At 45.0% G+C, this 12,867-nt stretch overlaps 1 protein-coding gene across 2 annotated transcripts in view; it reads left to right on the top strand.

Moving 5' to 3' along the window:
- The window catches only part of htr3b (5-hydroxytryptamine (serotonin) receptor 3B), a 37,695-nt gene extending 25,951 nt beyond the window's left edge, over positions 1-11,744 (top strand). For both annotated transcript variants that reach the window (XM_085967791.1, XM_085967792.1), the window contains 4 exons: positions 3,537-3,694; positions 4,961-5,171; positions 7,027-7,236; positions 9,095-11,744. In XM_085967791.1, the coding sequence (XP_085823917.1) occupies positions 3,537-3,694; positions 4,961-5,171; positions 7,027-7,236; positions 9,095-9,378 (863 nt within the window). In that variant the 3' untranslated portion in view covers positions 9,379-11,744. The remainder of the gene's footprint in view (positions 1-3,536; positions 3,695-4,960; positions 5,172-7,026; positions 7,237-9,094) is intronic.
- Positions 11,745-12,867: the final 1,123 nt, after the last annotated feature.

Genomic DNA, 12,867 nt, shown 5'->3' with positions numbered 1-12,867 from the left:
TTAGGCATTCTTTATACAATAATCTCTTATTCTTGTACATCAAGCTCTTGTTCCCTCTCCACCCCCAGGAAATATGGCTTTTTACTGTAGCCCTCAGTTACAACACTGTCCTTTTATCTTTGGTCAAAAGTCAATAAGAAACTAAGGAGAGATTTCAAACTGATAATACTTAAATGTCCTTAAGAGTTTAACCACTTGCCACTGGGCACAGGCCAATAATACCGCCTAAAACTGGCCAAAGCTGGTCCAGCAATCGCAGTCTGCTCCAATGATATCTATCAAAGTCTAGTCCGACTAACTCTCAGGCTTGCTTTGTTTTGAGGCGAGTTCTTTATTATTACATCTTCTGTTTGGAAGGTAATGATACAAAATTCTGAGGAGCTTTGATAGAGTAGATAAGGAGAAACTGTTTCCAATGGCAGGAGGGTCGGTAACCAGATTTAAGATAATTGGCAAAAAATTTCAGGGGAGGGATGATGAGAATTATTTGTTTACACAGTTGTTATGATCTGGAATGCACTTTGAAAGGGAGTTGGAAGCAGATTCAATAGTAACTTTCAAAAGGGAATTGGATAAACACTTAAAAAGGAAAAATATGCAGGGCTATGCGGATAGAGCGGGGGAGTGGGGCTAATTGGAGAGCTCTTTCAAAGAGCCGGTACAGGGTTGAAGGGCTGGAGAAGGTTACAGAGATGGGGAGGGGCAAAATTTGGAAAAACAAAACCATTTAGTCAGGGAGAAAATAAGCAAAGGGGCCTTTCCTGACATTAGATGAGGGAGCTCTTTTCATCAGAGCAGAGATTTACAGCACAGAAACAGGCCATTCGGCCCAACTGGTCTGTGTTTGTGTTTATGCTCTGCACCAGCCTCCACCTATCCCCTCTTCATATAACCCTATTAGCAAAACCTTCTATTCATTTCCCGCTCATGTGTTTATCTAACTACCCATTAAACGCATTTGTGCTATTCTCCTCAACCACTCCCTGTGGTAGCGAGTTCCACATTCTCACCACTCTCTGGGTAAAGAAGTTTCTCCTGAATTCCCAATTGGATTTATTAGTGACTATCTTATATTTATGGCCCCTAGTTCTGGACTCCCCCGCAAGTGGAAACATTTCTCTATGTCTACCCTATCAAACCCCTTCACAACTTTATCATTGAGAAGATCTGATAGAGGTTTACAAAATTATAAAAGGTTTTGATAAAGTAAATAAGCATAAAGCTATTTCTGCTATTCAGTGAACTGGTAACTAGAGGGCCTAATTTCCTCAGAGAGGTTAGGAGGAGTTTCTTTATGCGGAGTGTTGTTGGGGTTAGAACATGGAATGTCCTACCAGAAACCGTGGTGGAAGCAGAATCCATAATAGTTTTTTAAAAAGGGAAATGGATAAATAGATAAAGAGAAAAAGCATTAAAGTGTATGGAAAAAGTGCAGGGAAAAAGGATGGGACTGAGTGGATCGCTCCTTCAGAGAGCCAGCGCAGGCCGATGGGCTGAATGGTGTCCTCTGCGCCGTAAAACTATCATACAGCAGATTCAGTTCTTCCCCAAAACATTTGTTGGTCTGACTAAGTTGAGGTCAGGAGAAAATGGTGCTGCACAGAGTGCATTTCGTGAAGAGTGTTGTCAGTCAGGACTATTAAAGGCTCTTGCATCAACAATTAGAGAGACAAGGTGAAAGCAGACAGCAAGAGGATAAACTTTCCGGGGAAAACAATCCAGACATGAGATATGACTCTGTGGTAGTCTATCCATTCCCTATCTCTTCTCATCTGGCCTTCATAATGTAATTAGTATCCCTTCAGACATTTACATTAAAAATTATCCAATTAAATATCTTTTTTTATGATCAGTTTTCCATTTCCATTTCTATAAGAGATGCCTCCATTACCTTGTCTTTCTCGTTTACAATCCATGGCACTTACACTGTAACCAAATCTAGATTACAGGTTTCAAAAAAAAACACTGCAACTTATTCTCGTCAGTGAATATTTTGTGAGGAAATTTTGTGAGGAAATGGACAACTTTGCCAAAGCCAATGAACGTCAAAGGGCCCATCTGGATTTGTACAAGAGAGTCTTGCTACCAAACTTAGAAGGTGGCGATAAAGCCAAGCTCTTTATTCAATGGTTTAATGGTCAGGATGTGAAGGAATAAGCCATATAACCGATTCAGAAAAATACACCATTCTATGAAAGAATTCTGGCCTCATTAAAACATGACAAACTGGGTTTGGAAATCTAGAAACCGAACTATGAAAAAGCTGTGAAAGCATTCTGGCTATTGAGATAAGACAGTTGTTGACCCTGAATAAATAACCTTATTGAAACAAAAGGTGAAGGGCTCTGACAGGCTGACCTTTGGGAACGAAACAATGGTTCACCCTGGATAAGGTGTTCTAATTTACATTTCGTAAAGAAGCACATAAAGTAAGGAACATCTGCCATTGTAAAGATGACAAAGTAAGGAATACCTGCCGTCACACCGTTTTTTATATGGTAAATTTAGAGCACCTCGAGATGAGACACTAGTCTGGCAGTAAGAATTGCAGAAGTCAGCAGAAAAATGACTAGAGATAATTAGCTTGCATCAGCAGAAAACCTTAAAGGAAATAACACTGGAAAAGAGTATAAATATTGAACTCTCAAATGGGATAGTAGACTCGCTTTATAATCGGGCAAAGCGATTCTTGGCTTCAGAGGCAGCTCTGTAAGTCTCCAACTCTTTGTACCTCGGGGATCAAAGGTATTTGATTTTGGTGGATATCCTGTAGAACACTAAGAACTGTAAAACTGTAGCGAAGTTAAGATTTGAAAGTAAGGTTCTCTGATAAGATTGTAAGCTTTCTCTTTTTGGAACTGTTAATGCTGCGATTGACTCACCAACTGTAAATAACATGTCGGTTCTTTAATAAATCTATATATTTTTAGAATTGTCTCACAAGACTTCTGTATCAAAAACTTGCAAACTCAATCTCTGTACACTCTTTGGTGAGGAGTTGCAGAATTCTGGGGGAGTTTTCTGGACCCTCATAATACCCGGAACGTTACAGTCTAGCTAAACTTATTAAAAGTGCTATCTGGAGGACGGTAACATTTTCAGGTTGTTCCTTTCCTTTAGGGAGGGATGGCCCGGACCTTTAGACCCAATTAAGCGTCTTTAGGATTCAGCTACCTCAAACTTTAGTTGAAAGTGAACGTCTGAGAAATACGCCTGATCCGAGGTAGCCCTAAAGGGGCTCGGACTAGTAATAATCCCTTCAAGGAAAAACTTCACAGGAGTTTGCTGCTCTTGCAAGTCTCGCTTCTGGTTATTTTTCACTCTCAAGAAATTAAACTATATATATATATATAGCACCAGCCTCTCGAGATGTGGTTAGTCCAGGGCAGTGGAAGCCATGACCTTTCTTGAAGGCCTTGGAAGAAGCTTTCTTGCATCTCCAAGCCCCACAAAGGAAATCTTAAGGCTTACCTGAAGAGCCTCTTCTGTCTGTGACCAGCTTCTGCCTCAACCCTTTCTCTCTCCTTATTTTGCAGTAGATGATGTTAATCTCAAGTTGTGGAGAAGCTTTGAAGAGATTGCGAATGATACCAGGATATTTCTAGGTGACGGTGAATGGGAACTCCTCTCCGTTCCTTCCAAATATGAAAGGATGCATGATGAAGGCAGGGAGTACGCTCAAATTCAGTTTAATGTAAGTAGATCTGAGAGTTCACTTTTAATCTGTGGACATAAAGAATGCCAACATTTGAGGGCCAATTCTTTTTGTCATTTTAAAAAAAATATTTTTAAAAAATGAATAAACTCACTGTGAACAATTTCAAAACCAACTCAAGGGCTGTAGAATTCCTGAGGTGCCACAAGTTATCAGTTACACCAAGAAATTAGGCTGGATATGGGGAAAGTGGAGTTGAGGTCGATGATCAGCCATGATCTTATTGAATGGCAGAGCAGGCTCGAGGGACCATATGGCGGAGCAGGCTCGAGGGACCATATGGCGGAGCAGGCTCGAGGGACCATATGGCGGAGCAGGCTCGAGGGACCATATGGCGGAGCAGGCTCGAGGGACCATATGGCGGAGCAGGCTCGAGGGACCAAATGGCGGAGCAGGCTCGAGGGACCATATGGCGGAGCAGGCTCGAGGGACCATATGGTGGAGCAGGCTCGAGGGACCATATGGCGGAGCAGGCTCGAGGGACCATATGGCGGAGCAGGCTCGAGGGACCATATGGCGGAGCAGGCTCGAGGGACCATATGGCAGAGCAGGCTCGAGGGACCATATGGCGGAGCAGGCTCGAGGGACCATATGGCGGAGCAGGCTCGAGGGACCATATGGCCGACTCCTGCTCCTAATTCTTATGTTCTTATAACTCATAATTCCACTAGGATTCCACCTCATCTCAACCATTGAACTTTCAGTCGGATGGGGGGAGCCATGGACAATCTTCTGTCTAACCCCGCCCGCCCCCCCACCCTTGACCCCCTTCATTAGGGAATGTCTTGGGGGACCGGTGGGGGGGGGGGTTGCGGGGAGGTGGTTCCTGAGCTTCTCCAGGGAATCCCTCCCTTTACACCCCTGAAAAGCCTCGGCAGAACTCATGGGAGTGGAGCCCTGGCGTGAGTCTTCTCTCCGGACTTCTAAAGGCCCCCAAAACCTTCACCAGAGTTAGATGATCGACCCTGGAGGGGGATCAATGATCATGTCTCCTCAGAGTGGTTCCAGGGTAGGGGGGTGGCGGGTGTTAGATTTAAAAAAGAAATGATTCTTAGCCCCATTGGGCGTTGGTAGGACCCCTATCTGCATTGCAACAGCAGATTGGCTCAGGTCAAGGAGGTCACTACTGAGGCATCCCGAGACCTGCCTGACTGGCTCGGCAAATCCCTCAGCATCTCCCCCCCCCCCTTTCCTTGAAAGAGGACTGCAAAAATAACAAATGCACAACGAACCTTTGCGTTGCAGGTTGTAATAAGGCGGAGGCCACTGCTTTACGTGGTCAGTCTGCTGCTGCCCAGCATATTTCTGATGATCGTAGATGTGACCAGCTACTTTCTGCCTCCAAACAGCAGTGGGCGAATAACTTTCAAATCCAGCATCCTGCTCGGATACACGGTGTTTCGGATGAACCTCAGTGACGACCTTCCTGCTACTGCCATGAAAACTCCTCTCATTGGTAACATGCTCCTTTCTACACCTTAAGCCTTTCTTTGAAATAAACAGCGAGACAGAAAGGAACAACAATTTATATCTGCATTCAAACGTATTGCGCTAGCGGAGTTTGGGTCATGGAAGCGAGTTAGTCCTTGACCTTTCATCTCAAAAGATCTCAGCTCAAATTCTACCCAGATGATGAGATGCACTAAGAACAAGAAATACTCAGCAGGTCAGGCAGCATCTGTGGAGAGAGAAACGGAGTTAATGGGGGTAATTTTAACCCTCAGAAATGAATGGGTTTGGGACAGATGAGAAGTTAAAAATTTTTAAATTTCAAACCTGACTCCAAGCTGCCTTGAACCGCACACTTCCGGCTTTAAGGGAGGCGGAACGGTGGGGCGACCAATCTGCGCTCAGGAAGCAGGTCGGTCAGTAAAAGCTCCGAAGGAGGCTGCGTAACTTATTGTTTTTTATTTTTAATTGATGTCGGCCAGGTTTCCCAGGCTTCGGGAAACCCGGCAGGTGAAAGGAGGTCAGAAGGGCTGGATCCTTAAGGTAAGTGCATTTACAGTTCAAAATCATGAGGGGTCTGACCAGAGTAGATAGAGAGAAACTGTTCCCATTGGCAGAAGGGTCAAGGACCAGAGGACACAGATTTAAGGTGATTGGCAAAAGAACCAAAGGCGACGTAAGAAAAAACTTTCTTACGCAGTGAGTGGTTAAGATCCTGCAAGGGTGGCGGAGGCAGACTCAATCTTATCTTTCAAAAGGGAGTTGGATAAGTACCTGAATGAAAGAAATTTGCAGGGCTACAGGGAAAGGGCAGGGGAGTGGGACTAGCTGAGAGTTGGCATGGGCTCGATGGGCCGAATGGCCTTCTTCCGTGCTGTAACCATTCTATGATTCTATACAGCACTGCTTGTGGGCCAGGAGAAGCAGGAGTGTTGCCTCACCTGGCTCAACAAGCTTATATTCTTAGCTGATATTCGCTAGAGTTTAGAAGAATGAGAGGGGATCTCATTGAAACTTATAAAATTCTAACAGGACTAGACAGACTAGATGCAGGAAGGATGTTCCCGATGGTTGGGGGATTCCAGAAGCAGGGACCACAGTCTAAGGATAAGGGGTAAGCCATTTAGGACTGAGATGAGGAGGAATTTCTTCACCCAGAGAGTGGTGAACCTGTGGAATTCTCTACCACAGAAGGCAGTTGAGGCTAACTTATTAAATATATTCAAGGAGTTAGATATATTTCTTAAGGCTAAAGGGATCAAGGGATATGGGGAGAAAGCAGGAACAGGGTACTGAATTTGGATGATCAGCCATGATCTCATTAAATGGTGGAGCGAGCTCGAGGGGCCGAATGGCCTACTCCTGCTCCTATCTTCTATGTTACCTGTAAACCTCCTGCCCACTTTTTTAAGCAAGTACAGAGACAGGGAGAAAAGAAGTGTGTGGGTGTGTGTGGGGTGGGGGGGTTGCAGGTAAGAACAAAAGGGAAGGTCTGTGATAGGGTGGAGGAAAGGAGCGATTAAGTGGCAAAAGGGATCATGATGTAAAGCAAAAGGTGGTGGTAATGGGACAAGTAAAGAAACTTTTCTGACGAAAGGTCATCGACCTGAAACATTGACTCTGTTTCTGTCTCCACCCAGTACGGCCTACTCCTGCTCTGATGTTCTTACACTATAAAGTGCTAGGGGCCGTCCGGTTAAGGTACCCAGAGATAGTCGCAGTCAGAGAATGTTTTTTTTTAATGGGGGCCGTTTGGGTTGTGTGTCTGAAGGAAAAGGGGGAAAGAAAAGTTCGATTGTAAGTGTACACTTCTCCGTGCGTGTCTAAAAGCAAACGTCTGCCATTGTTCCGCCCCTCCCCAGGAGTGTTCTTCGCTGTCTGCATGGCTTTGCTTGTGATCAGTTTAGCCGAATCGATTCTTATTGTAAAACTCCTGAACATGAACGAGGAGACCGAACCGGAGACTGTTACCTCCAAGTGCTGCCTTTCGAAGATTATTTCTTCAGATCAGAGCACCACAGACAGCCTGTGCACGTCACTGAAGACCCAAGAAGGAATCTGTGATGACAGGGGTGAGAACTGGTGGAAATATTCTCCCTTTTTTCTTTCACTCCCGCTCCCCGCATTAGCTCCCAACAGTTGCACTTTTCTTTAGTTTCTTCCTTCTCCTGGGTTTCTATGGGTGCAGCTGCTCTCCAGTACCTCCCTCAAGTGGCCATTCTCACCGGGGAGAGTCAGCAGGCTATTCGGCTGTAAGAAGCATCACAGTCAGGCTCATTCCGGTTCCCCACCTGATTTTCATGCATGGGCACTTCCTACCAGGGATCATTGGATAGCGATCAGGAGCTGAAACCATGGCTGATCTTTAACTCTCCCTAACCTGAAGGGGTGGGGGGGGTGGTTTGGGGGAACTTAGACCAATTGTAGAGCTCACACTGTTGCTAACTCACCAGAGACCAGGGCAATCCCAGCATTCATAGTCATAGAGTCATAATGGCACAGAAGGAGGCCATTTGGCCCACCGAGTCCATGCCAGCTCTCTGTAGAGCAATCCAGTCAGTCCCATTCCCCCGCTCTGTCCCTGTAGCCCTGCAAGTTTATTTCCCTCAAGTGCCTATCCAGTCTCCCCTTGAAAACATTGAGTGTCTCCGCTTCCACCACTTCCGTCGGCAGTGAGTTCCAGGTCCTCACCACTCGCTGCGTAAAAAAGTTTTTCCTCACGTCCCCCCTGTATCTCTTGCCCAAAACCTTAAATCTGTGTCCCCCTAGTCCTTGTACCATCAACTAGTGGGAACAGCCTTTCCCCGTCTAGCCTATCCAAACCCGTCATAATATTGTACACTTCTATCAAATCACCCCTCAACATCCTTTGTTCTAATGAAAACAAATCCAGCTTCTCCAACTTGTCCTTGTAGCTAAGATCCCCCATCCCCAGAACCATTCTGGTAAATCTCCTCTGCACCCACTCATAGCGCAACCAGAAAATCTCCGTTAAAAGTACATGCTGGAGAGCGAGAGAAAGAAAGCAAGGGTCAGACTTTACAAGTGCCAAGTGTCCTCTATGAAGGCAGGGCGCCTAAAATCAGGATATCCCAGGACAATCCATTTCTATGGAGATGATTGAATACTTCATAGAACACGATGGTTCCTGCGCTGTTGAGAGGGCAGCCGGGGCCTCGGTTTAACATCTCACCCGCAAGATGACACCTCTGACAGTGCAGCACTCCCTCAGCATTGCACTGGAGTGTCAGCCTGGATTTTGTGCTCAAGTCTCTGGAGTGGGACTTTGAACCCACAACCTTCTGACTGAGAGACGAGCGTGCTACCCACTGAGCTCTTCAGGAGTTTGTACGGGCCGGGTGCAGTCCATGGTAGAATGGATTGCACATAGTCTGTCGAAAGATTTGCCTTGATGACCTGAATTCCATCTCACACTTTCTCGGTTCCTTATATCGTGTGACTTCCAAAAAAAGTCAACAGAATGTTAAAAAAAGTAACAATTTTTAACAAGAACTCACTCATAATTGAAGTGTTTAAGATGATTAAAGGATTTCATAGGGTAGAAAGAAAGAAATTATTTCCTCCAATGTGTTGGGGCTTCAGAACAAGGGGGCACAACATTAAAATTAGAGCTAGGCCGCTCAGGGGTGATGTCAGGAAGCACTTCTACATAAAGGGGAGTGGAAATCTCTCCCTCAAAAAGCTGTTGATGCTGGGGTCAATTGAAAATTTAAAAACTGAGATTGATAGATTTTTGTTAGGTAAGGGTATTAAGAGTTACAGAACCAAGGCGGGTAGATAGAGTTAAGATACAGATCAGCCGCGATTTAATTGAATGTCGGAACAGGCTCGAGGGGCTGAGTGGCCTCCTCCTGTTCCTGCGACTCCCGACCATTTATTTAAATGCTCTTGTGTTTCCTCTTCATAAAGTTTCTGAGAGCAATGCTGAGACTCCTGTAGAACAGGAAGAGGAAGTTCTCGACAAAGAGGCCCGCAGTGTGCGGGCCAAGAGGCTACCGGTGGAAGAGATACTGGGGGAGATCTCCTCAATCAAGTTCTGGTTGCACGAGCTGGATGATACAACCAACCCCAAGAATGACTGGCTGGCATTTTGTTACAGATTTGATACGTTCCTTTTCCGTGTGTATTTGGTGATACTTGGCGTTTATGCTGTTACAATGAGCACCCTCTGGCTGATATGGAGTAACCCTTAGTCCTTAAGTCCCAAAGCCCAGAGACTGCAGACTGAACCAGCAAAACAACCATTCACTGCAGCATCACGCCATTCGGATTATTCTTGCCCCTTTTAGTAAAAGTAGGTTCTGCCTGGGAGGAAACCAGCCTTAAAGAGCAAAATTAGCAGAGATTTTTGCCCTGACAAGAGGGTCGGTCAAGTCTGAGCAGTTCATTTCTTCTTCGACCAAGGCGCTCTGGGAAGCTGGTTAGTCACTTGGTCAGTTCCTCGCCTCATTTCATTGAGGATTAACCAGTATGTCACGATGGGCTGAATGACCCCCCTCTGTGCTGCACCATGCTATGTCACAGCACCATCATCTGTGAGGGGCGGGTAGTCCATCTGCTATCCCTTGCGGATTCTCCGACTTCCACAGCTTCTCAATCCCGTAAAAAAAGAATTTCCGCTAAATTTATCCCCAATGACCCCCCGATGGCTAAATTTTGCAGCAAGTAACAAGTGTTGTCGCTTCATTCTACAGTCTCTGATTTAAGCACTTAACCTCAAATAATCATGAAAAGATCCTTAAATAGCTTAAAATCTGATGACAGAACAGATTACACATCAGGATGCATGTTGAGAGAAACATAATATTGTACGAATATAACGATTCAGCATAAAGTGAATCCAATAAAGGGTAGCTTCAAAATGATTCCCAAATCTGATTTAAATGATTTCAAGATCAGTTGGGATTTTTTCATCTTTTCTTTCTGCTTGAAAACAACTCCGACTCTAGGCGAAAGTAAATAAGAAACTGCTGCAATTACGCAGCAGACAACATCCGAAAGGAGAGACGACAGTTCAGTGTTTCGACCTGAGATTCTTTTTGTCAGGTATCCACTGAAGGGTCTCAACGCAGAAGGATTCAACTTACACGAACCCGCCAGACGGGAACAGATCGGGCCGCCCGCTTTATATGCCAATGAAGTTGAGCGCGTTAAACGGGCGGCCGATTTGCTTGCCTTAGTTTCCCGTCGGGCAGGTTACAACAACAGCCAAAACTTGCATTTATATAGCTCCTTTAACATAATTAAATTGCCCAAAGCGCTTCTCAGGAGGACAGGTGACCAAAAACTTGGTCAAAGAGGTAGGTTTTAAGGAGCGTGTTAAAGGAGGAGAGAGTGGCGGAGAGGCTTAGGGAGGAAATTCCAGAGTTTAGGGTCAAGGCAGCTGAAGGCACGGCCGCCAATGCTTTGGTTAAAGTTACCCCCAAAATGCTCCATTTTTACTTTATTTTCATCTCAGGTTCTGGGTGTCACCTGGGTCCATTTGAGCTGTGTTGCAGTGTTGCATCCAATAACATCTCAAACCAACTATCAATCTATAGGAAAACCCAATCCAAGGGCAGGGCTGTGACAGAACACACTGGTGCTCTGGTACATTGTGCCATGGAGTGGGTAAGACATGGAGCTGTGCCTACTGTCACCCACACCATTAATATCTGACAACAACTTGCATTTCTATAGCGCCTTTAACGTAGTAAAACGTCCCAAGGCGCTTCGCAGGAGTGATTGTCAGACAAGGTTTGACACCGAGCCATTGTCCCAAGGAGATATTATGACAACGACCAAAGGCTTAGTCAAAGAGGTAGGTTTTAAGGAGCGGCTTAAAGGAGAGGAGAGAGGTAGGGAGGGAATTCTGGAGCTTAAGAGTTTAGGCCCAGAATATCCCAAAAGGGAACCGTTTGCTGCATGGTTACATGAAGTTTCCAAGTTTAAAATGTTTGCGGTGTAACCTCAAAGAAAATCTAGCCGCAAAGTCATTTTGCCAAATCCCAATCGAGATTTTGGGGATTCCAGTTTTCAGATATCCAAATCTGAATGATGAATTGGGATTTCCCCACAGTCCAGTGAGTCTGTTGAGGGCTTTAGGTGAGACTCGTGGTAAAACCAATATGAAAAACCCTACCTATGTGAACGAGGTGGAGACAGAGTCAAAACTTAACCTTATGGGCAAGTTTGGAAAATTAAAAATTTGAATTGGATTCAAATGAGATTTGGAAGCAATTTTGTATCAAATCTTCGTGACACAGCCCTGTCCATACCCTTCACCCTGGGTATCTCTGGACAAATCACCCTTGGAGACCCCACTTGGACAGCTAGCTCTTGGGAGAGTCTCCCTGTAGTGATGGTAAGAAAGACAGCTCTGGATTGCCACGCCATGTTCACTGGGAGTGGCTAGATAGACCCCAATGGTGTTTCCCCATCCTGTACATTCCTATATTCAGTGAATGCCCTGTCTGCATGTACAATTCTTGCCCTTTATAAAAGAGCTCTTGTGTAAACTGTATGTACAAAAAAATTTTTAGCATATTATTCTGAATTAAATGTGATCCTTTTGCCTTAACTTTTTCTATTGAGAGACAGAGGTGTAGGGCCAAGCTCCTACGTATATTGTGACAGCACCACGGGTGAAAGGAGTCAGAGAGAAGATGAGATAAATCAGTAACTAGGGATTAGTTTGGATCAGACTTGGATTTTAAAAGCCTGAAGATTTCAGGAGGAAGAAAAGACCAAAGAAGGTAAACAGTTCCACAGTGTCGAGATCTTCTGAAAGGAGTTAGATTACGAAGTGCTGCAATTCAGCCTTGATTTCAGCACAGTGAGGGGGTGCAGGAAGAAAGAAGAAGGTCTTGCATTTCTATAGCGCCTTTCACCACCTCAGGACGTCCCAAAGCGCTTTACAGCCAATGAAGTACTTTTGAAGTGTAATCACTGTTCTAATGTAGGAAACGTTGCAGCCACTATCACCACAGCAAGGTTATATAAACAGCTATGATATCGACCAGATAAATATTTTTAGTGATGTTGGTTGAGGGATAAATATTGGCCAGGATACCGGGGAGGACTCCCCTGCTCTTCTTCAAAATAGTGCCATAGGATTTTGTACGTCCGCCTGAGAGGGCAGATGGGCCCTCGGTTTAACGTCTCATCTGAAAGACGGCGCCTCCGACAGTGCAGCACTCCCTCAAAACTGCACTGGGGGTGTCAGCCTGGATTATTGTGCTCAAATCCCTGGAGTGCCTGCAGTAAACACACCACCTGTTGGCTCAACTCATAGTGACAGAGACACAGAAGCTGTGATGTGGGTATAAACTCTCCCGCCTTCACAAACAGGGCCGTGCCGGAAATCCAAAAAAAAACTAAATGTGGAGACAAAATGTCATAAATGGCTTTCCAATAACTACAGCTGCTCTGATTGGCAGCTGAACTAATCAAAACGGCACATCGGGAAACTGTATCTATATTGCTGCGTGTTGCCTTGTGATTGAAAAAAGATTGCACTGAAATGAAAATGTCTGTGTGCAATTAGCAAAATAGCATTAGTCTCTAGTCTATAAATGAAGGCTAACTGCATCTTGGATCTATCCAAATTCATTTTTGTGAACCTGAATGAGACACGGGAAGGAAGATGAATGAACAATCAACTGGTCCATGTGCATTTCAGATGCAATTAATGGCCATCAATA

Source organism: Somniosus microcephalus, chromosome 26 (genome assembly GCF_052327205.1).
Source record: "Somniosus microcephalus isolate GS21.2 chromosome 26, FLI_Smic_1.0, whole genome shotgun sequence".
NCBI lineage: Eukaryota > Metazoa > Chordata > Chondrichthyes > Squaliformes > Somniosidae > Somniosus > Somniosus microcephalus.
Note: the sequence above shows the minus strand (reverse complement) of the source record. Positions and strands in the feature narration are given on the sequence as shown.